The 23,991-nt window shown below is 37.1% G+C and overlaps 2 protein-coding genes and 1 long non-coding RNA gene across 17 annotated transcripts in view; 2 read left to right on the forward strand and 1 right to left on the reverse strand.

Annotated features, from left to right (window-relative positions):
• lrrc7 (leucine rich repeat containing 7) overlaps nucleotides 1-5,425 on the forward strand; it is a 355,766-nt gene extending 350,341 nt beyond the window's left edge. For 8 of the 12 annotated variants that reach the window (XM_061975629.2, XM_061975625.2, XM_061975633.2 and 5 more), the window contains one exon: nucleotides 556-5,425. In XM_061975629.2, the coding sequence (XP_061831613.2) occupies nucleotides 556-666 (111 nt within the window). In that variant the 3' untranslated portion in view covers nucleotides 667-5,425. Of the gene's footprint in view, nucleotides 1-383 lie in introns of all 12 variants that reach the window. The other 4 variants (XM_061975630.2, XM_061975634.2, XM_061975631.2 and 1 more) reach the window with 2 other exon arrangements.
• The window catches only part of LOC133616420 (uncharacterized), a 36,770-nt gene extending 15,938 nt beyond the window's left edge, over nucleotides 1-20,832 (reverse strand). The window contains exons 1-2 of the long non-coding RNA XR_009816865.2: nucleotides 20,697-20,832; nucleotides 5,477-5,556 (exon numbers count right to left, since the gene is read on the reverse strand). This is a non-coding gene — a long non-coding RNA (uncharacterized lncRNA). The remainder of the gene's footprint in view (nucleotides 1-5,476; nucleotides 5,557-20,696) is intronic.
• LOC133616418 (discs large homolog 1-like protein) overlaps nucleotides 20,786-23,991 on the forward strand; it is a 212,981-nt gene continuing 209,775 nt past the window's right edge. For all 4 annotated transcript variants that reach the window (XM_061975651.2, XM_061975639.2, XM_061975640.2 and 1 more), the window contains exon 1: nucleotides 20,786-20,927. In XM_061975651.2, coding sequence (XP_061831635.1) covers nucleotides 20,909-20,927 — 19 coding nt within the window. In that variant the 5' untranslated portion in view covers nucleotides 20,786-20,908. The remainder of the gene's footprint in view (nucleotides 20,928-23,991) is intronic.

Here is a 23,991-nt window from a genome sequence, read left to right on the forward strand (position 1 = left end):
AACCCAACAACAACATTATGATTTGTACAATTTCAGAATGTGCTTGTTCTATTTTTAAACAAAGAAAACAATCTGACGAGTTCTTTATTTTTAAGTAATCGTGCTGTGATTTTACCAGTCCGGCCCACTTGGGAGTAGATTTTTCTCAATGTGGCCCCCGATCTAAAATGAGTTTGACACCCCTGCTCTATAAGGGGTGTGAAAGTGGTAAATAGCAAGATTTGTTCTCATCAAGTTTAAAAAAAATATATATATATATATATAAAAAATAACAATACCTAGCATACAATCCTCCCTTTCCTGACCCTTCCCTCTCTCTTCCACAATTGTTGAATTCATCTTAAATGTCCTTTTTTTTGTCTTTACCCCTTCTCTTTCAACAGCATGTGTGTAGCTCCTCCACTTTTCTCTCTTTTCCCCAACAGTGATGTGTTACTGAGCTAATGATGGCAGTGAACCTCCATCCTTCCACACAAAAAAAGCACTGCAACGTACATATCTATAGATGCATGCGCACACACATGCTGCTGACTGTGCTGCGTGTTTGCCTTGCAGGCTAATGGACATAATTTTTTACACATGGAGCACGAGACAGCCGTCTCTCTGCTGAAGAGTTTCCAAAGGACGGTGGACTTGGTGGTTCTGAGAGACAGCAGCGCTCCCTAGAAATACCTTTATGACAATAAACAAACATCACTTCTGTGCTAGTCACCATCACTCACCACCCCACCTGTTCTCTGCTGGAGGCTGGTGGAACTGAAAAAAAATGAGCCTCCTTTTTAAAAAAAAAAAAAAAAAAAAAAAAACTTTTTAGGGGAATGCAGACTTTTTTGTGTGTGCCTATTGCTGGATCATAGGCAAATACTCGTGCCAAATGTAACATAGGAAACATATCCGTCTACTGGCGAGGGATCTGATTAACAGCCTAAAGGACCCCAAAGGACTACAGTATACAACTTAAGTTACCACAGGGCTGCTCCAGTTTAATTTTGTGTTTGAGTTGTTATTTAGACATCTAATCTAAATGTATGCAGTCTTTTTTGTTTGGTTGGTTTGGTATCTAGAAATGGAGTATGATGAGCTTTTGTTTTATGACCTTTTCTTGGTATTTGTTTGAATTCCTTTAAACACCTACTTCTATGTTCTTCAATGTCTTTTTGCTTAGAGTACCGTAATCTGATTTACTCCCCCGGTTTGATTTCTATTATAATGTTGTTCTGACATCTGCTTCTAGTGTACAGAAATGAACATTTAAAACAAAACAACAAACTTCTGCCTTGTGTACATACATTGAGCTGCAGCTTTCCAGAGCTGCCCTAGGGGCCTAAACAAGTTATTGTTTTTGAAACCATAAATTCAGTTTTGTCTTGTGAATACACCCTAAACACATTTCTTTTCTATGGGTTGAATAAGCGTTTTTAGTTCAAGCCATCGTCACTACTGTTTACATTGTGTTCAGCAAACTGCCTGCTTACAGCTGTGCTACAAAAAGAGCGAAAGCAATATTGATATTTTGAAGCTGCTGTCTATTGAGCTTTGCAGCCGAGTCTAACGTGTCCTATAGTGCCATCTAATGAGAAACTCATGCTCATGTTTACACGGTCACATAACATACTGTATATGCAATGCTGCCCTCCACACATGTGTAAGGGGATTTTGGAATCCTGATCTTAGACTCTCCCAAACACATATGCACTCTGTAATATTATCCATAATGTTTGTTTACAGCGTTTGTGTTGTATTATAAACACACAGAATGCAATCATTTCACTGTTCATTTTGGACAGAGAGAGTCATGGAGTTGGGACACACTGCAGATATATGGTGAGGATGATGTTCTATATTTGGTCCAAAATGAAGCCTTTCATCCTCCCAAGTGATATTTACACAAGCCCAAAATACCAGAACTTACATTTTTGCAGCCCACATCTGGTCTGGCAGCAGTGCCAGCAAATGAGTAGCCGAAAAAAACCAAGACTCTGTTCTGCTTAAAGACCCAGTATGCAGGATTTCAAGGGATTTATCTGAATAACCATAACAAATTATTCAGTGTTATTGTTGTTTTTGTGACTATTTGATGAGAAGCTCTTTAAAACAGATTACAACTAATTACAAACCCCGTTTCCATATGAGTTGGGAAATTGTGTTAGATGTAAATATAAACGGAATACAATGATTTGCAAATCCTTTTCAACCCATATTCAGCTGAATGCACTACAAAGACAAGATATTTGATGTTCAAACTCGTTTTTTTTTGCAAATAATAATTAATTTAGAATTTCATGGCTGCAACACGTGCCAAAGTAGTTGGGAAAGGGCATGTTCACCACTGTGTTACATGGCCTTTCCTTTTAACAACACTCAGTAAACGTTTGGGAACTGAGGAGACACATTTTTTAAGCTTCTCAGGTGGAATTCTTTCCCATTCTTGCTTGATGTACAGCTTTAGTTGTTCAACAATCCGGGGGTCTCCGTTGTGGTATTTTAGGCTTCATAATGCACCACACATTTTCAATGGGAGACAGATCTGGACTACAGGCAGGCCAGTCTAGTACCCACACTATTTTACTATGAAATAAGCAGGGGCGTCCATGGTAACGTTGCTTGGATGGGAACATATGTTGCTCCAAAACCTGTATGTACCTTTCAGCATTAATGGCGCCTTTACAGATGTGTAAGTTACCCATGCCTTGGGCACTAATACACCCCCATACCATCACAGATGCTGGCTTTTCATCTTTGCGCCTATAACAATCCGGATGGTTCTTTTCCTCTTTGGTCCGGAGGACACTACGTCCACAGTTTCCAAAAACAATTTGAAATGTGGACTCGTCAGACCACAGAACACTTTTCCACTTTGTATCAGTCCATCTTAGATGAGCTCAGGCCCAGCGAAGCCGACGGCGTTTCTGGGTGTTGTTGATGAACGGTTTTCGCCTTGCATTGGACAGTTTTAACTTGCACTTACAGATGTAGCGACCAACTGTAGTTACTGACAGTGGGTTTCTGAAGTGTTCCTGAGCCCATGTGGTGATATCCTTTACACACTGATGTCGCTTGTTGATGCAGTACCGCCTGAGGGATCGAAGGTCACGGGCTTAGCTGCTTATGTGCAGTGATTTCTCCATATTCTCTGAACCCTTTGATGATATTACGGACCGTAGATGGTGAAATCCCTAAATTCCTTGCAATAGCTGGTTGAGAAAAGTTTTTCTTAAACTGTTCAACAATTTGCTCACGCATTTGTTGACAAAGTGGTGACCCTCGCCCCATCCTTGTTTGTGAAAGACAGAGCATTTCATGGAATCTACTTTTATACCCAATCATGGCACCCACCTGTTCCCAATTAGCCTGCACACCTGTGGGATGTTCTAAATAAGTGTTTGATGAGCATCCCTCAACTTTATCAGTATTTATTGCCACCTTTCCCAACTTCTTTGTCACGTGTTGCTGGCATCAAATTATAAAGTTAATGATTATTTGCAAAAAAAAAAATGTTTATCAGTTTGAACATCAAATATGTTGTCTTGTAGCATATTCAACTGAATATGGGTTGAAAAGGATTTGCAAATCATTGTATTCCGTTTATATTTACATCAAACACAATTTCCCAACTCATTTGGAAACGGGGTTTGTACATACTGTAAGTGAATATTCTCATTTATCCAGGTAGTTGTACTCTGAGGGCATTGAATGTATTGCAATTGGACTGTTCATGTTTTCTCAGATGACATCTTGGCTGAGAGGATGGTGCAGGGTCCAAGTATTTAACCTCTAAGGTGGAGGCCCCCATAAACAAAACCATCACCTTAAAAGAGTGAAACCATTCTTTGTTGGGAAGGGAGGAATACATACTTGGATCCTGCACCATCCCCTCAGACTAGAACTGCCGTATCCAATCTTTGATTATGAAATGACAGAGCCTGCTCTAATGAGAGCTGAAACGTCTTCTTAAACAATCTAAACCAGGGGTGTCAAACGCATTGTAGTTCGGGGGCCACATGGAGAAAAATCTATTCCCAAGTGGGCCGGACTGGTAAAATTACGGCACGATAACTTAAAAATAAAGACAACTTCAGATTGTTTTCTTTGTTTAAAAATAAAACAAGCACATTCTGAAATTGTACAAATCATAATGTTGTTGTTGTTGTTTTTACACTTACATGTTGCGGTTAATAGTTTTCTCTCTTTATCGTTATTTATATTTTCTGAAGAAATTATGTGATAATGTTCATCAGTCAACTCATTGGTTGTAATTTTCAATATATCAAGATATCTGATCTAAACACTCCAGTTGCGATTGGTTCAATGTCCCGAGTGAGTGTTAAATACACATTTGATGGTCATATAAATGCATCAACTGCATAGCACACATTTCATGCATGTCAAGACATTGTTGTCTATGAATTGCATCAAGTCAGGCCCCACACACCCCACCGCAAAATGTGTCAATGATGTTTCACCAAATTGTACAGTTAAAATTAATTGGCTGTGACCACAGCTTCCAACTCAAGCTAATTTAAAATCTAAAAATGTGAAAGGTATTATGATGCGAAGAAAGAAAAGGTTTGATAATATAATTATTTTACTACGTTTCAGGTAATTATTTCTAAATATATTGCTATACCTTGCGTTGCTCAAAGGTTGTGATATTTTATAATGACTCTTATAATATTGTGATAGATGAAGGTACGCACAGTTTGACTTGGGAACCTAAACATGTACCATCTAAAACTGTACAAAATGTATTTCTATTGTAATTGTAATTTGTGTTATACAAATATATTATAAATATATATATATACATATATATATATGTATATGGTTATAAAGAAAATCATTTTTTTATGTGATAAGCTACCATAAGAGCTGAGACAGTTTCACTGTACAATAGCTGTGAAAGAACTTCGATTTCAAACGACTCCTACTAATTGTGAATGTACCCATGCTTTCTGCAGTATACACTTACTCAACTTGAATGCTGCTTCTTCTGTTGTGTGACAAAGTACTTTTACCTCCAATGAGAGACGCGCTCTTCAAGTTGGACAATTTTCAGTGACAGTTTACAGCACTATTTTGTTTTGTTTATTTATGTATTTATTTATTTGCAAATGCAAGTTAAAATCCTTCCAGTTTTAATTTTGAATATTTATGAAAAGAAATGTAACTGCCGAAGTATATATAATATATATCATGTGTTTAGAATGCATTTTGCAGATGCTGTCTGTACATACTATTTAAGATACAGTTTTTACCAAAAAAAATAAATATATGTATAAAATTTAAAAAATGCTGTGCAGCAATTATACGGAAGCCATTTTCGGCTTTGGGACTTACAATTTTTTCAGTATATAAGAAGTGTTTTGAATAATGTATTAAAGTCTCTATTGTACAAATAATAAAAATGTCACTATTGGTAATCAAAGGGTTTTTTTTGTTGTTGTTTTTTACTGTGTGGTAAGTCGTTATACTTTACCTTTGCTGGTCAATTATGTCCATCCATATTTTCGATATCCTGTTCCATTCTGGGCTGGTCGTCAGTCACTCACAGGGCACCTGAAAGGAAACCACCATTGACACTCACAAATGTAGTCAATAAAGGTGCAGGAAATCTTTAGGCACCACATGATTTGATCCGATTCCGATTCTTGAGGTGAGTATTTGATTCAGAATCGATTCTCAATTCAACACGGATTAAACACTCAGTGGCCTAGTGGTTAGAATGTCCGCCCTGAGGTCGGTAGGTTGTTCAAACCCCAGCCGAGTCTTACCAAAGACTATAAAAAATGGGACCCATTGCCTCCCTGCTTGGCACTCAGCATCAAGGGTTGTAATTGGGGGTTAAATCACCAAAAATGATTCCCGGGCTCGGCACTGCTGCTGCCCACTGCTCCCCTCACGTCCCAGGGGGTGATCAAGGGGATGGGTCAAATGCAGAGGACAAATTCTCCTACACCTTGTGTGTGTGTGACAATCATTGGTACTTTAACTTTAACATTCTAGTAATATATACTTTGGTATATAAATTATAACAAAACATTTTCAAAACATGTTACAGGCTACAAAAGCTCCTATTGTTTACTATTGGTTGAGGGCGGCATAGCTTGGTTGGTAGAGTGGCCGTGGTAGCAACTTGAGGGTTCCAGGTTCAATTCCCGCTTCCGCCATCCCGCTTCCGTTGTGTCCTTGGGCAAGACACTTTACCCACCTGCTTCCAGTGCCACCCACACTTGTTTAAATGTAACTTAGACATTGGGTTTCACTATGTAAAGCGCTTTGAGTCACTAGAGAAAAGCACTGTATAGTTATAATTCACTTCACTGATGTACGACCTATAGGTCGCGCCATGTTGGCCCTTAAAAAACGTAATTTTTAAAATGTTATTGACAAAAATTACACAGAATGTTAATCTAAAAAAAAAAAACAATCCCAGCTTTACAATACTTGGGTGAGAAATTTACTAAGCAATTGAGAAGACAATACTTAAATACAATAATAAAAAAAAGGAAACAACAAAAATGTATAAAAACAACAGTATTATTAACAGTGTTGGGTTAGTTACTGAAAACCAGTAACTAGTTACAGTTACTAGTTACTTTATTTCAAAAGTAACTCAGTTACTAACTCAGTTACTTACACCAAAAAGTAATGCGTTACTGTGAAAAGTAACTATTTAGTTACTTTTTTTTTTTTTTAAAGCTCCCATTAATGCTCTTTTAGCCTTCATTTCAGTACTGTTATTGCACTGGAGAATAATACAATCTGTTGATCAACTTGACATGCATTTTTATTTTCCTTTTAACATAATTAATGAAAAACAGTGCAACATAAAAAGGCATTCCTCCTTTCTTTAAACTTGGACCAATGACCATTAATAAAAAACAAGTTAAAGTGCAACATAAGAAGGCACATCATCTTCCTTGAAACATAGGTAGTGAAATAAAGCCTGACATCTGGAGTGATGCTGCTGTCTTCCACACTTGGAGCCATGGATTGTAGAATCCTTGTTTTCAGTGGCAGGATCATTGACACAGATGGTGAAGTTTCAGTGCTCAGTAGAGATGTGACACTTTTGAGGGGTTTAAGCACCTGGAGGACCTCCTCTGCCACTCTCACATCATCATCAGACAGGGTGACACTTGTCTTCAGGGTGTTGTGGGTCAATGCAGAGTATATAGCTGCCGTTGGGACATCATGTATGAGCTTATGAGTAGGCAGCTTTAGCATTTCTTTCTTTGTCTTAAGCACAAGTAGGAAACCTCCTTCCTGATCCTCCCAAGGAGGCGCTCCATCCTATTGACTGAGATTCCCTTCTGTGATGCCAAATTCACTACATGTGCAAAGCACCTATCTGTGGTCCCAGGCCTGCCTCATTCACTGTAATTATTTGATTTTTGGCATTATCACGTGTGACTGGGATATCTTTATCTTCCATTCCTCCACTGCTTGTGTCAGTACCTGCGCAAGGTGACTCTCGTAGAGGGGGCGTGTCTTCTCATCTCCCAGTCTGCTGTGATGAAGTGAGCGCTTATAGTTCCGCTGGACGTCCACCCGTCTGTCATGAGCGCAACAGATGATGCTCGGGATAGTTCATCCACAACTTTTTTCTTCTCCTGCTCATAAAGATCTGGCACAATCTTATCGCTGAAGTGGGTGCACAAAGGGATGTCGTAACGTGGCTCAAGCACGCTCAGCATGTGTTTAAAACCCTCGTTTTGCACAACCGAGTCTGCACCTATAAACACACCGATTCAATGGCGTGGGGCGTTCAAGCTCCTCCGTTACACCAATCGCCATGACCACGCTGTGTGTGGACTGAACGTGCCAACAACTTTTTTTTTGTTTGTTTCATATATCAAACCGCGGATCACGTGTGTGCCTCCCCTCCCCACACCCACACCCAGACACACACATAGGCCGCGCCTCTTTTCTTCTCTCCGGCTTGTGACAGAGGAAGATTCAGAAGAACGACACCGCAGCGCTTCTGTTTCTAGCCGATACTACATCAAAAGTAGCGTAAAATAACGCAGTAACGCATCATGTAGTAATGGTAACTGAGTTACTGAATATAAAAAATAACGCGTTAGATTACTAGTTACCACCGAAACTAACGGCGTTACAGTAACGCGTTACAAAGTAACGCGTTAGTCCCAACACTGATTATTAATAGTAATAATGTCAATAATAGTTGTTTGATGTTTTAATCCTTACATTTGCACAAAGAAAATATTTACAAAAAATATATGTATAATTATTTTTTAATTGATTCTCAAAAAATATTAATCCATTTAGAATCAAAATGAATAAAATATGTGATTTGGATGTTAAATGCCCTGAAAATGATATGGCAGTTCAAACATTAGATGGTAGATGATGCTAAAGAATTCAGAACAATTACTGCAGGCTATTCTAAATGGGTAATATACCTTTTCCAAATATGCATCATGGAGAAAATTCAACTTAAAGTACTGGTCGTCAAAGAAGTCAAAGTACTAGAGAAATATTAAAGTATCTTTTAGACTACAAGTGAAAATCCAAACAATGCAGTCTGATGCAACAATATATACCAAGTTCAATTGTATCAAGCAATGACCACCATTTATAAACTATTTGTGAATCTCTATCCAGCCTTCTTTGATGAACTACATGTTTGTATTTATTGCTTTTACTCCAATATTTAATACATCAATCTTTAATATTTTTACTTATAGTAACTTTTTAACATTTTCTATTTAAAGTATTAGTTATGTTTGTAGTTTTATCTTTATTTTTAACCTATTTTATTTTCTCAGTTTCCTTTATCACTGCATGCACAAGCTATATTCAGAGGGTTTTTTTTTTTTTTTTTAAATCTTTGTACCCCTAATTTATGATGTTCCCTAATGTAACTTCAATTATACAGCATGTAGATACACAACGACCATGCCCATATATTATTTTAATATAAGGAAACATAAAGAGAAGTATTAAGTGTTTTTTCCTTGATGGATTGACGTTATTTGCTCTCATCTCAACAGATGCTTCTTTGTTGGTTTCCTGCATCCCATTAATGTAAAAGCCTCATCTTTCTTTTTTCATTCATGATCTGAGCTAGCTGTGCTTTGTATCAGATGACAGTTTTCAGGGACGCTCACTGGAGTCTTACTGCTTTGTGTGTATACTTGTTTTTTACATAACTGCTGTTAAATATTTAGGCTTTACACTACCTTATCGAGGATGGTCTTTTTTATTTTATTTTATTTTTTATTTGATGTTGCGTGATCTCAGTTCTATTGAGGTCTTCTAAGATTTACAAAAATATCATGTGATATGCTAATGTCTAGCATGACCAAGGTCACTTTAATGCACGGGTTTACCTGGGCTGAAGCCCAGGGGCTCCACCCGATCCAATCTAATCCAATCCAATCTTTCTCCATGCTCTCCAGAGTGCTGCACTTAAAAAATAAACAATAAAAAGTAATCAAATTACAAGCATTGAAACAAGTAAAAAAAATAAAATAAATAATAATAATAATAGAATACAATAAACCCAATCATGGGCTCCCGGGTTTCATTGATTGGTGTTCATAGCTGTCAATCACAAACAGCTCAGGCTAGTCTGGCGATTGTGTTCTCTCTTCCTCTCTCTCCACTGCGTTGTTTTTTCCTGCTGCTCTTAGCGGGGCTCGAACCCACATCGCTAGTGTGAAAGACCATTGTACTACCAATGAGCTAAAATACAGGCAGTGTCTGGGACAGCCAGCACTGTAGTCAAAGTTGACTGGCTTCTATCACGCCTGCAAAGACGTGAATGAGCTTGTTACGGCGGAGATGTATTAATGAAAGAAATGGGTGATATTGTTGCATTGTTGCTGTTCTGTTGAGTGGAATCATGATTGGGGGAGGAGAGTTGTTGAGCCCCAGGGCCCCCATTTAGGTTAAGTCAGACCTGCGCGTGACAACACACTTAATAACAGTTTGACAAACAAATATGTCATTCGAGAAGTCGAGAATATCTGGTCTGTTTATAAGTTGTACGAATATCTGGGCGTATGTTTGGTAAAGGTATGCATTACTAAACTATGTTCATCCCTATTCTCTGACATCTCTTTGTGGGAACCAACAATCAACAATAGACACACACACTCACTGAAAATTGTGTCCTTTGTTCCATTTTCTCTGTCTCTTCATGAACAAAATGTTACTTTTGTGTCCTCACTGGCCATCCCACTTTTAACAATCCTGCATAAATTTGTCTACACACAAATGCACAGTATATGTGTGTAGTGTAAACTCCCAAATCCCACAAAAGCAGTCAATATGCTCATGTGACCTGATCAATGACAATAACAGTGCCTATGCCCATGACCTGCATTCAGTTGATCTGTGTGTGTGCTAGTGTGTATTCCTACAGTCACTTCAGTGTTCACAACCAGACAGTGACAGAGTAGCCTATATTGTGTACAACACGGCGCACAGATGTGTGACCTACAGTAACTTGGCATGTGTTAACTGACAAATGACGACCCTTACTGTTTTCACATAAAGTCAAGCGTGTCAGAGACACAGTTGGGACGGAAATAAGTATAACTTCGTATGAAAACCTCCTCACTATAGACACTGACCCGTAGATATATTCCCTGGTTTGGCACAATGACTGGAAGTAGAAGGAACACTTAGATCAGGGGTGTCAAACTCATTTTAGCTCAGGGGCCGCATGGAGGAAAATCTGTGCACACGCGGGCCGAACTATTAAAATCATGGCATTAAAACTAAAAAATATTTGTATTTGACTTTACTAAATGTATTTATATTATCATTTGGTGCAGCCGGGCCGGAGCAGGAGGGGATAGAAAGAGAGAAAAAAAAGAAGACAGAGGGGGAAATTGTGGGGACAAGAGGGGGATAAGACAGATAGACAAAAACAACAACAGTAAACACAACAACAACATTAGAGCAACATCAGCAAATACGACATGTACAAATATGATGGTAAAAGTGATAGCAAATAAGCAGTTAGCGAAAATAAAAAAATAATACAGAAATGACAATGAGCATTATTACACTACAAATGGATCAATACAAATACCAATAGAAATAGCGCTATTGATAATGAACAATACCAATAATTTACCTCTATTATCAACAAAACAGTTGTTCAAATGCAACAATACATATACGTAATGATAACTTGAGATACGAAAGAATGCATAAAAATGTAGGGGAAGATAGAGACGCAACCTACATTAACCTTGTAGATTGTTATAGTAACAATAGGTTAAGCTTTGTCAGTGTGCCATGTGTTATACCCAGTTTACCCTAGGGCAACATCGTTAATATATGTTTGATGAAACGTGATTATGTGCATGAGTGTATGTATGCATATGTACTTGTATATGTACAGAATGTGTATATGTGTTTGTACAGTGAATGTATATGTACAGTATGTGTATATGTATGTCCATACAGTGAATGTATATGTACAGAATGTGTATATGAGTTTGTACAGTGAGTGTATATGTACAGTATGTGTATATGTATGTTTGTCAAATACAAATAAGGCAACAAGAGAAGTATCCTACACTTCTCTTTTGTAAAGTAAATCTGAACAGCCGATATGGGCATCTACATCAACTATATGATTTGCCTGAGAAGCTGGACAGGACAAAATAAAAAAAATAAAAATAAAATAAAAATAAAAATAAAGACAACTTCAGATTGTTTTCTTTGTCTAACTTTGGCCATAAATAGAACAAACACATTCTGAAAATGTTACAATAAAAATATAGAAAAAAATACCGGAAGTGGTAAAGTTTAGATCCATGAAGGAAAGAAGAAAGTGAATGAATGTTTATAAGTGAATAAATATACATACATATGCATAAAACATTTTTTTTTTTCGTATTATTTTTTTTTTTATGAATTAAGTAACGTTTATGACAACCTTTTTCCAAAACACAATATAGAATGTGAGATATAACAACAGTGTATGCATACATTTATCATTTGTTTTCAAAAACTGTTAGAAAAAAGTGCGACCCAAAAGATTCACTGTGGGACCACATTTGTATGACTTGATGGGGTCCCTGGGACCCCATTTTGAATATTCCTAGCGCCAACACTGATGGAGTATTGGTGCATGCAAAACAGCAGCAGGCGGCTGTGGCCTGCGGGCCGGTTCTAATACTAATCAAATATCATCCTGGGGGCCATAGATAACTCATTTGCAGGCCGGATCTGGCCCGCGGGCCTTGACTTTGACACCACTGGCTTAGATCATTCTTAACGGTGGAGTCATATTCAAACCTAAATACATACTTTTTAAAGAAATGGAAGGTGTTGCAACCAACACTAACCTCAGCCTTGAAAGGGAAGTAAAGCAGTGGCGAGAGGTGTTTTAGAGACTTTTTTATCAGTTCTGAATGCACAAAGTAGTAGTGATTAATCGATTAATTTGATTTAAAAAAAATAAAAGCTTCAATTTATATTATGTTGCTTGGATTACATTTAACGAGTGTAACTAATACAAATTGATAAAATTCGTAACAAAATTTATATACGAAGACATAGTTTTTGCTTATGGATGCACAGTGTGTATGGGTAGCCATGATTCTATTAGGCATACATGTTAAACATTTAATTTCAATGATGACGATGTGCATTTATTAAAAAAAAGAATGAAGGTTATGGCGAGCAGAAAAATACTTGTTTATTTGACCCTCTGGGGGAGTTCAATTTCAATTATTTTCAAAGCCAAACAGGACATTAAAGTCCTTAAGTTTTTGAAGGGTGTACAAATATATTTTTCAATTTTCTCAAACTTGAGTCCTAAATAAAAATATATCAAACATATAATGTTTTTCTTTTTTTTTTTAGTTTTGACCTTTTTGTAGCCCTTTTGATCAGATAATGCCACAAGTGAGTAACTCATGTTATGCAAATGTATACTAATTGACAACTGTGATATCATTGGATCAAAATACCTTCAAAGGGTTTGAATAATAACATTTAAAAAACATGACATTGTTAGTGTTTTTGTCTAGGGCTGAAATTGATTGAGCAATTTGAGCAAAGGAAGTAAAGAAAATAAAATCTAAAATCTTTTTATTATTTCTTTTTTAATGATAATTAATTACTTTTATGTCCTGTTTGGGGTATGGTTGAATAACTGTCGTACACCAGCAAGAGAATTGGACATTGAAATGTTAAAATTCAACATGTACAATGGAGTAACACAACATATTGTGTTACTCCATACAACACTAATGTACCGAAAAGACAAAATGTCAGCCTTTGTTCTGAGGGTTACACTTTTCCCCCTAAAATAACACAGTATTTTATCTGATTAATGCAACAAACTAATTGATGGATAGCTCCATTTGTAAAGCAATTGATAGCTGCAGCCCTACAAAGTAGACATAATATAGCCCTGTGGCACATTTGAAAATGCAAAAATACAGATACTGCCATTACCAATACCTTCAGAAATACTTTTTACCAAACTTCTAAATGAACACTCATGGTCTGACTGAAAATAGTAGGCTACAACCACGGGTGTGGTTTAAATGACGTGCTTGTGAACTTGTAAACAAGGCAGCTCTGAAGAGACTGGAGTGGATGCTGTTTGATTTCTTAGTGTGCCTCTAACGCACGTTGCTGGGCCAGCGTCTCAGTGGTGTGACTCCAGGGGTGGACTGGTCATTGTGATCACTGATCACCAGGAGTTTTCCTGTTTGACCTCTGATTTAGCTTGTAACAACAAAAAATATTCACTACATATGTAGCAGCAGTTTTCCAGATTTTACCAGTATAGTAATCAAGTGATTGATTGTTGCAACCGTCTAAAAATAAGCAACTAATTAGTCATTTCAACCAGCCACTTTTCCACAATAAAACATCTCAGAGCCTCGCCCCTTTGTTGTGAAAAGTGCAGGGTTGCAAAGCCGCAGACCATATCCATGACTGTTTCAGCAAAGCCGGTATTATCCTTTTAAAGTTATTATTATAGTGTGTAAATAAACAGAGAGACCAGCGACACGCCAAACAAACGTTCTCAAATGTATTCTCATGTACTCAAACCGTCAGACATAACAACTCGGATATCTTTGGGACACTTGAACGTGGTCGACTTGAAAAAAACTACAGTGGTCTTAAAGGGCCAAAAAGCTAATAAGGCATTTCAGCTGTCATACTAACCTAATAATAATTTCGCCACACCTAGTGTGTGTGTGACAATCATTGGTACTTTAACTTTAACTTTAACCTGATAAACAGCACCAGGAGTGAATAACAATGTATGATGTTGACTAAATTGTTTAGTGTGCAATGTGGAAGTCCATTAATCTGATAACACCAAAGTCAGATGGTCCCAATATGTTAAATTGCGGTGAACATTCACATTAATCCACAGATTGCCGTCTGCTATGGTTGCCCTCATTCAATTGTTGATGTACTTGTCATGTAACATACGTCCACAAGATCTATGCTATTGCTGTTTTTGTTTTTTTACTGTAGGTGTGCTATTGTTGCTGTGTAGACATTTGTGTTTATCCAATCAGTCTGTCTAAACTGCAGTTGCCTTGGCAGACATGCGATTCATACTACTCGTATCTCAAATCACTGTTCCCTATTGAAAATAAATGAAATTCTAATATTCTGTTCTGGGCCCCACAAATAACAGCACAATTGTAACATTATATGCTTTTTTAATTAAGAAAAAACTTTGTATAAAAACAATACAATAGAATGTTCTACCAGCAACTACAGTAGTTCTAGTAAGAACAGTGGTAACTCAACTTACGCGTATTTTGAGATACAAGCTGCCTGTGAGCTTTTTGTTATGCTTTAAATTGCGAGTATACATTTGAGTTGCAAGCTTTTTGTCTCAATACTTTGATGGATAAATATCTGTTGTTAAAATGTATTTTACTACCCTTGGTTGGCATTATTGACTCATTCAGTGTGGTGCTGATATTGTAAAAAGTGATATGCTTGTACTGCTTCGCCATGTTGGTACACCTTGGTTATGTTTTTTCATGACTTATTTCTTTCATTCACTGAATATCATCCGCTTCTTCTTCTCAGTACTGTCCTTTACACTCCCTATCTGCATTCGTATGATTGAAAAAAACCAAGTTATGTGTTCCTAGCTACTAGCTAATGCTAGAAAGTGAGATAGATTTGAGATGTTTAGGTTGGAACTTATGAGGTTCACTGTAACATTCGCTACGGCAACTAACAGTAGGGGCCGTACACCAAATTTTTACTCGCAACCTAATTTATAACAATTAGCTGAGAGACCACTCATATCCCAAAAATCATGTGAGTGGGGCATTTTGTAACCTGAGGTACCACTCTACATGCTCACACACATGCACAACATAATTAAGCCCGAGAATGAATACGCTCCACACTCCTCGCAAGTTCTTAACGATAATCTACACAATCCAAAATATAAATAAAATGTAAAGACTCAGAACAATCCAAAGGTTCAACTCAAAACAGCTCACCCGCTATTGCCCTTGTGTAATTTGATTTTTGTTATCCCGTACATATCTTAGAACGTATTGACAACATCTGCCTTGCACAAAATAAATAACCGACTGAGTTGAAAGAAGACCAGATATATTCCACAAAGTAAGCAAAATTGCATAAATACAGCAGCCTAGAATTTTAGGTGCGAAGCATAAGACTAAGTCCAGCACGTTCCCCTGCAAAGACATTCACTTGATTGCAACTAATTTTGCTCAGGCTTGTTAGTTGCTAGTTGGTCAAGGTGTGTCCCAAATGTACTGATTATTCTTAAGTCAATTCCACTTACAAGGTTAAAGTTTGGGGTTTAGTAACAATGCCAACATTGGGCTTTGTTACGATCTAGAGTGGCATTATTGAACCCAGTATGCAGAGACAGCTACGGAGTGTACATAAAGCCTTTGGGGAAATTATGGAATCACCAGTCTTGGAGGATGTTCCTTCAGATGTATGAAAATTATGGAATCACTCAATTCTAAAGAGAATTATGAAATCATTTAAAACAAATAAACCAAAAAAACACAACACTTCACAATTTATTTGTTGCACCGCCTCTGGCTTTTATAACAGCTTGCAGATTCTGAGGTATGGACTTACCATATTGTCTTGGACCATTTTCTTCAATTTCCACCACATATTTTCAATTAGATTGAGATCCAGACTATTTGCAGGCCATGACATTGACCTTATGTATCTTTATTTTTGGAACATTTTCAGTTTCAGCTGTATGGCAAAAAGCATTACAATTTTGTCCAAAATATCAACGTAAACGTGAGCATTTATTGAAGATGTAATGACAGCTATCTCTCCAATCCCATTACCTGACATGCAGCTCAATACCATCAATGACTGTGGACATGTGCAAGTTTTCTTCAGGCAGTCGTCTTCATAAATCTCATTGAAACTGCACCAAACAAAAGTCCCAGCATCATCAAGCTCAATGCAGATTAAAAAAATCATCACTGAATATGACTTGACTAATCATCAACAGTACACGATTGTTTTTCCTTAGCCCATTGTGGGGGAGGGTAACTTAGTTTTTTTCGGCTTTGGTTTAGCTTTTCTGTGTTTCAATCCCATTTCCTTTAGGCGGCTTCTTAAAATTCGGTCACAGACGCTGACTATAGTTTTCACCCATTTGTTTTGCTGTGCATTTTCTGTTTTCAAGACATATTGCTTTAAGTTTTCTGTCTTGACACTTTAATGTTTTCCTTGGTCTCCCAGTATGCGTGCCTTTTACAACCTTCTCTTTTTGTATGAATTTGGTCCAGATTAGTGATGTGCGATACCACTGATTTTCTTTCGTACTGAGTAAAATTTGGGTTTGTATCGGCGATATCAATGTGATACCTATACTCTGTGCACATATACTGTACCTAATGTGTCTGGTTCTGTCTGTTTGAAATTGTCATTACTGCCACAAGTGCTGGGAACGTGTATTACAACTGAGTACCAATGCAGCCCATATGGACCACTGCTAAGAAACAGATATTTTTTGGCGGCTCTCTAGGAGTCCCTATAGTTAAGAAACACTTACTACATTTCCATGCACTTAAATGAGTCTGATTCCTCAAATAGTTCCGTTTTTTGTATTTTCACACTTACATGTGAAGTCTAAGTGTCCGCACACTCTCAAATGCGACTATTGGTCATGTGCCATGTGCTTCCCGTACACTGGGGGGCGCTTATTTCATTTTAGCATGGATAACTGAATTACTTTTCCGGTTGACCTACGACGTCACACTAGGATTTGCGGATCCTTACAACTTATTTTAACTGATGTCCGCTGTAATATTGGCAGAGATAACTAATATTATGTCTTTAATGGCTATTCCTATTGTTAAATAGCAGACAGCATCAATAAATTATCTTAGATTGCACTACGGACATGACGTTCCTGCCAAGAATGTATCGGGTCGGATGCAAAGAAAGGCGGCGCAAAATATTTTTTCAGAAGGAAACAAACCTTTTGAATGTCTCAAAGATCATTTATAAAAGGCTCTGTGGATTGATGGAAGGAGTTTTTAATCCAAAGGAAAAGACTATTCGTGCCCCGAGTGATATCCAGAGGAAGATTACTATTGTTCTGGACTATCTTGCTTGTTGTGCGGAAATTTAATCAGTTGGCTTGCACAAATGCAGCATGTTTGTGTACGCTTTATTATTTGCCTTATTATTTCACATGCCTTATTATCTCTCATCTCATTCGTATTTTGTTCGGTAGTCCAAATTAAGGTGGCATTATACATTTCCTTAGCTACCTTCCTAAATGAATATGTTCTTTTTTCTACCAATGATACATTTCAAAATGTTCTGTTCTTTAAATTTGTAAAGCAAATAAGCATTGTCTTCTTCATTACAATTGTTGTTTTTATTGAATGGTATCTGCTTCCGGGTTGTATTCCGCGCGTTGTGACTGGCGCATGCACCTCCAGTCTCTGGTTGCACACACCTCCTTGAGAGATCTGGTTTCCAATCGCATAATCCAGGTGAGTTAGTCTGACTTTTCAAAAACGATCGGATTAAGGTGCTTCCATTGGTTGTAGGAGTCTTATTGAAAGCCAAATAGGACTCATTTAGTGCATGGACACGTACCGACTGATTTGGACAAGATCTCAATGACTTAGTTACTTTACGCTGTGATCCTGATAATGATACACATTATCTCAAATAACTAAAATCTCGATATTTTGATTTGAGAATCGATATTTAAGCATAAAGAATTGATATCAGCGGTACTGCTATTTCAGTATCGAGCTGCACATCACTAGTCCAGATTTTGCGCGGTCTGGCTGGACCTTGTTAAGCGACTACATTTTCAGTATAGTAATTCGGGCGTTACTGATGGAACGGATTGGATTGGATAATAAGCACTGTGGAAGGGTCTTCAAATTACTTATAATTAGTGTTGTCCCGATACCAATATTTTGGTACCGGTACTAAAATTATTTTGATACTTTCCGGTACTTTTCGATACTTTTCTAAATAAAGGGGACCAAAAAAAATTGCAATATTGGCTTTATTTTAACAAACAATCTTAGAGTACATTAAACATATGTTTCTTATTGCAAGTTTGTTCTTAAATAAAATAGTGAACATACTAGACAACTTGTCTTTTATTAGTAAGTAAGCAAACAAAGGCTCCTAATTAGTCTGCTAATGTATGCAGTAACAAATTGTGCCATTTATCATTCTATTATTTTGTCAAAATTATTAAGGACAAGTAGTAAAAAAAATAATTATTCATCTACTCGTTCATTTACTGTTAATATCTACCTATTTTATTTAGCCTTTATTTAACCAGGTAAAAAAAAATCCCATTGAGATCAAAGATCTCTTTTTCAAGGGAGACCTTGCCAAGAGGGCAGCAGCAAGGTTACATTAAAAATAGTAAACAACACATAAAACATCACATTTACAACATTAAAACTTGCTCACATGACACATGTGCATACAGACAAGGTAGACTGCAGTCCTTTCACAGAAGCTTTAAACTCATTTAATGTAACAAGGGTTTGAAGTTTAATATTCGATTGTAGGTTATTCCAATCCATCGGAACCTACCTACTTTTTCTTTTAACATGTTCTATCTACACTTCTGTTAAAATGTATTAGTCACTTATTCTTCTGTTGTTTGATACTTTTCATTAGTTTTGGATGATACCACAATTTTGGGTATCAATCCGATACCAAGTCAAATTCAAAGTCCTCATGTGTCCAGGGACATATTTCCTGAGTTCATAAACATAATGTAAATATAAAAAAAAAACGAAAGAAGATGTTGTGATGCCTAAAAATATCGACGTAATCATAGTAGTATCGACTAGATACGCTCTTGTTCTTGGTATCATTACAGTGGATGGCAGGTGTGGATCCACCAATGGCGTTTGTTTACATTTTGACGCCGTGAAGCATGTTTAGCTATTCCTCGTCCTGCAGGGATGATACTTGTAAGAAACGTACTTTATTTGTCGCCATGAAGGCGAGGATTAGTGATTTAGAAGTACTTTTCAGAGGCGGTATAGTACGAATATGATTCATTAGTATCACGGTACTATACTAATACCGGTATACCGTACAACCCTACTTATAATCATAGTGAAAATGTTATTATTTATTTAAAGTCATATTTTTGTTAAAAAAAATTTTTTACACCAAATGATTTAGGGGGGCTTAAGTATACATTAGAGGGGCTTCTTCAGCCCCCCTAAAGAGGCCTAACGAGCTGTCAGTGACTGAACAACGAACAGGTGAGAAAGCCAGCTGGAAAATAGTAGAAAAAGAGGAAAACAGGAAATGGAAAGCAAAGTAAGAGCGCTGGACAGGAAATGAAACAAAAATACAGGAACATAACAAAACAAACTCCTGTCATGACTAAATTAACACAAGAAACATACATTTTCACTCATCTGTATAAGGTTCAAGAGTGAGGTTCATGAGTAGGTTTGCCCCATGAAGTATCCCGAATTTCTTACACGACGGATCTTTTGTGAATTCTGACATTACATCACATATGCTCAAACGTTTGAGCATATGTGATGTAATGTCAGAATTCACCCGCCATCCAAGTTTAATAAATAATCGGTGCACTGATTATATTGTATAATCCTGTCAGTCAAACTACATTGAAAATTAACCTTGGCAAAAGAAACCATAGTTACATCACATATACGCTATCTAGACTAGAGTAGACTGAGGGACAAGCATTGGATAGTGCAGCTTTAATCCTCTCAAAACAATGCTCGATTCCGTGCCAATACAACTGAACTCATTCAGTTATGGGATGCATGGGTTGCAGCAGGTGAGTCTGTAATATTGAATTTGAATTATTAGTGTTTGACTCAACATTTACAACGACCCCAAAAGGGACAAGCGGTAGAAAATGGATGGATGGAAGGTGTGGATTTTACTCCCCGTAAACCAAATCTATACGGGATTGATTGGGCGTGGATCCCAGACCCTTTCATCCACTGACACAATATGGCTGTTTAGCATAACAATGCTGTCAAGCTGCTTATGACTGGCTCAGAAAGCAGCTTTAACAGTATTTTGATACTTGTTTAAAAGGCGTGTGCTCAGAGGCGTGTTTTTAATAAGTGTGTCCTTGGAACCGGTCCGACAACGTTTTAAGTCACCTGAGAGAAGACGAGACGAAAGTTAACTGCATATGAGCTCAAAGTCCTTACCGCTTGTCTTTCCCCCCGCTCCGACGGGGGTGTAGTACGTTTTGCCTCGTTAATGAACTTTTTTACTCATTTTTTGCCGTGTGGAAAAGCCAGGCTGGTGTTTTGTGTGCGTCGGTTGGCCCCGTTTGGAGGCGACAGACAGTCCCGGGACAGCTCGCTGACATTTGGAACAACACTGACAGTCATCGACTCAAGCCTCGGGGAGCTGCGCCATGCCTGTGCGACAGAAAGGTACACTATCTTGTTCCGACTTTACCTTATACATTTATGAAAAGTGATGGGTTAACACCTTTCAAAGGTGATTCGCGAAACTTACCGTAATGTTACCGCTATAATGAAAACACAGTGTTTATTTTGCTCAGAAATGCACTGCCACCATTAAAATTGTATGCGACACAGGTGGAAATGAATTACTTTACTAATTTAGACTTCAACCGTGCCACGAAAAGTACCTATTCACTCAACATATTTTCTATTTGGCTTAGCAATCTTCACCAAGAAAGGCGTTCACAATATATTTTATTTAGTCAGAAGTCAAACTTTTTTTTCCAGCTTTGCTTGGTGCTCAATCTGGCCAGTTCATTAGGTACACCTCTTTCAAATAGAGTCAGATTTTTTAAATCCTGTCCTTTTTTTAAAACTAGATAGACTTACAGCCACTATGGTGAGAGAGGCAGGGCCCTCTGATTGTTTATCATACCATGGGCGAGTCAACTAAATTGTTTTGTGGGCAACATTTCCAGAAAGCTAACCGAGTGGGGAACCTTCCTTCACTATTTTCTATATTCCTGAGAACTAGCATCCTCCACAGTGGAAACAACATTCGATGTTTGACTGTTTAAGTCAGGGGTCCCCAAACCTTGACCCAGGGGCCGCATTGGGTTAAAGAAATGTGGCCGGGGCCGGACACTATATATATCTATATATATATATATATATATATATATATATATATATATATATATATATATATATATATATATATATATATATATATACATACATACATACATACATACATACATACATATATATATATATATATATATATATATATATATATATATATATATATACATACAGGTAAAAGCCAGTAAATTAGAATATTTTGAAAAACTTGATTTATTTCAGTAATTGCATTCAAAAGGTGTAACTATATATTTATTCATTGCACACAGACTGATGCATTCAAATGTTTATTTCATTTAATTTTGATGATTTGAAGTGGCAACAAATGAAAATCCAAAATTCCGTGTGTCACAAAATTAGAATATTACTTAAGGCTAATACAAAAAAGGGATTTTTAGAAATGTTGGCCAACTGAAAAGTATGAAAATGAAAAATATGAGCATGTACAATACTCAATACTTGGTTGGAGCTCCTTTTGCCTCAATTACTGCGTTAATGCGGCGTGGCATGGAGTCGATGAGTTTCTGGCACTGCTCAGGTGTTATGAGAGCCCAGGTTGCTCTGATAGTGGCCTTCAACTCTTCTGCGTTTTTGGGTCTGGCATTCTGCATCTTCCTTTTCACAATACCCCACAGATTTTCTATGGGGCTAAGGTCAGGGGAGTTGGCGGGCCAATTTAGAACAGAAATACCATGGTCCGTAAACCAGGCACGGGTAGATTTTGCGCTGTGTGCAGGCGCCAAGTCCTGTTGGAACTTGAAATCTCCATCTCCATAGAGCAGGTCAGCAGCAGGAAGCATGAAGTGCTCTAAAACTTGCTGGTAGATGGCTGCGTTGACCCTGGATCTCAGGAAACAGAGTGGACCGACACCAGCAGATGATATGGCACCCCAAACCATCACTGATGGTGGAAACTTTACACTAGACTTCAGGCAACGTGGATCCTGTGCCTCTCCTGTCTTCCTCCAGACTCTGGGACCTCGATTTCCAAAGGAAATGCAAAATTTGCACGGTTGGGTGATGGTTTGGGGTGCCATGTCATCTGCTGGTGTCGGTCCACTCTGTTTCCTGAGATCCAGGGTCAACGCAGCCGTCTACCAGCAAGTTTTAGAGCACTTCATGCTTCCTGCTGCTGACCTGCTCTATGGAGATGGAGATTTCAAGTTCCAACAGGACTTGGCGCCTGCACACAGCGCAAAATATACTATACATGTATATATATATATATAATATATACATAAATATGTATATGTATGTATATATATATATATATGTATTTGCATATATATGTATGTATTTTTATATATATATGTATATATATATTAGAGCTGTGAATCTTTGGGTTTCCCACGATTCGATTCAATATCGATTCTTGGGGTCACGATTCGATTCAAAATCTTTTTTTTTTTTTCAATTCAAAACGATTCTCGATTCAAAAACGATTTTCCCCCGATTCAAAACGATTCTCTATTCATTCAATACATAGGATTTCAGCAGGATCTACCCCAGTCATGCAAGCAAAAAGCTTTTATAATTGTAAAGGACAATGTTTTATCAACTGATTGCAATTAATGTAAATTTGTTTTAACTATTAAATGAACCAAAAATATGACTTATTTAATCTTTGTGAAAATATTGGACACAGTGTGTTGTCAAGCTTATGAGATGTGATGCAAGTGTAAGCCACTGTGACACTATTGTTCATTTGTTTTTAATTTTTATAAATGTCTAATGATAATGTCAATGAGGGATTTTTTAATCACTGCTATGTTGAAATTGTAACTAATATTGATATTAGAGATGTCCGATAAATGCGTTAAAATGTAATATCATAAATTATCGGTATCGTGTTTTAAATTATCGGTATAGTTTTTTTATTTTTTATTAAATCAACGTAAAAAAACACAAGATACACTTACAATTAGTGCACCAACCCAAAAAACCTCCCTCCCCCATTTACACTCATTCACACTCTTTTACACAAAAGGGTTGTTTCTTTCTGTTATTAATATTCTAGTTCCTACATTATATATCAATATATATCAATACAGTCTGCAAGGGATACAGTCCGTAAGCACACATGATTGTGCGTGCTGCTGGTCCACTAATAGTACTAACCTTTAACAGTTAATTTTACTAATTTTCATTCATTTCTAGTTTCTATGTAACTGTTTTTATACTGTTTTACTTTTTTTTTTATTCAAGAAAATGTTTTTAATTTATTTATTTATTTATTTATTTATTTTTTAAAAGTACCTTATCTTCACCATACCTGGTTGTCCAAATTAGGCATAATAATGTGTTAATTCCACGACTGCATATATCAGCTGATATCGGTATCGGTAATTAAAGAGTTGGACAATATCGGAATATCGGATATCGGCAA

Source organism: Nerophis lumbriciformis, linkage group LG14 (genome assembly GCF_033978685.3).
Source record: "Nerophis lumbriciformis linkage group LG14, RoL_Nlum_v2.1, whole genome shotgun sequence".
Classification (NCBI taxonomy): domain Eukaryota; kingdom Metazoa; phylum Chordata; class Actinopteri; order Syngnathiformes; family Syngnathidae; genus Nerophis; species Nerophis lumbriciformis.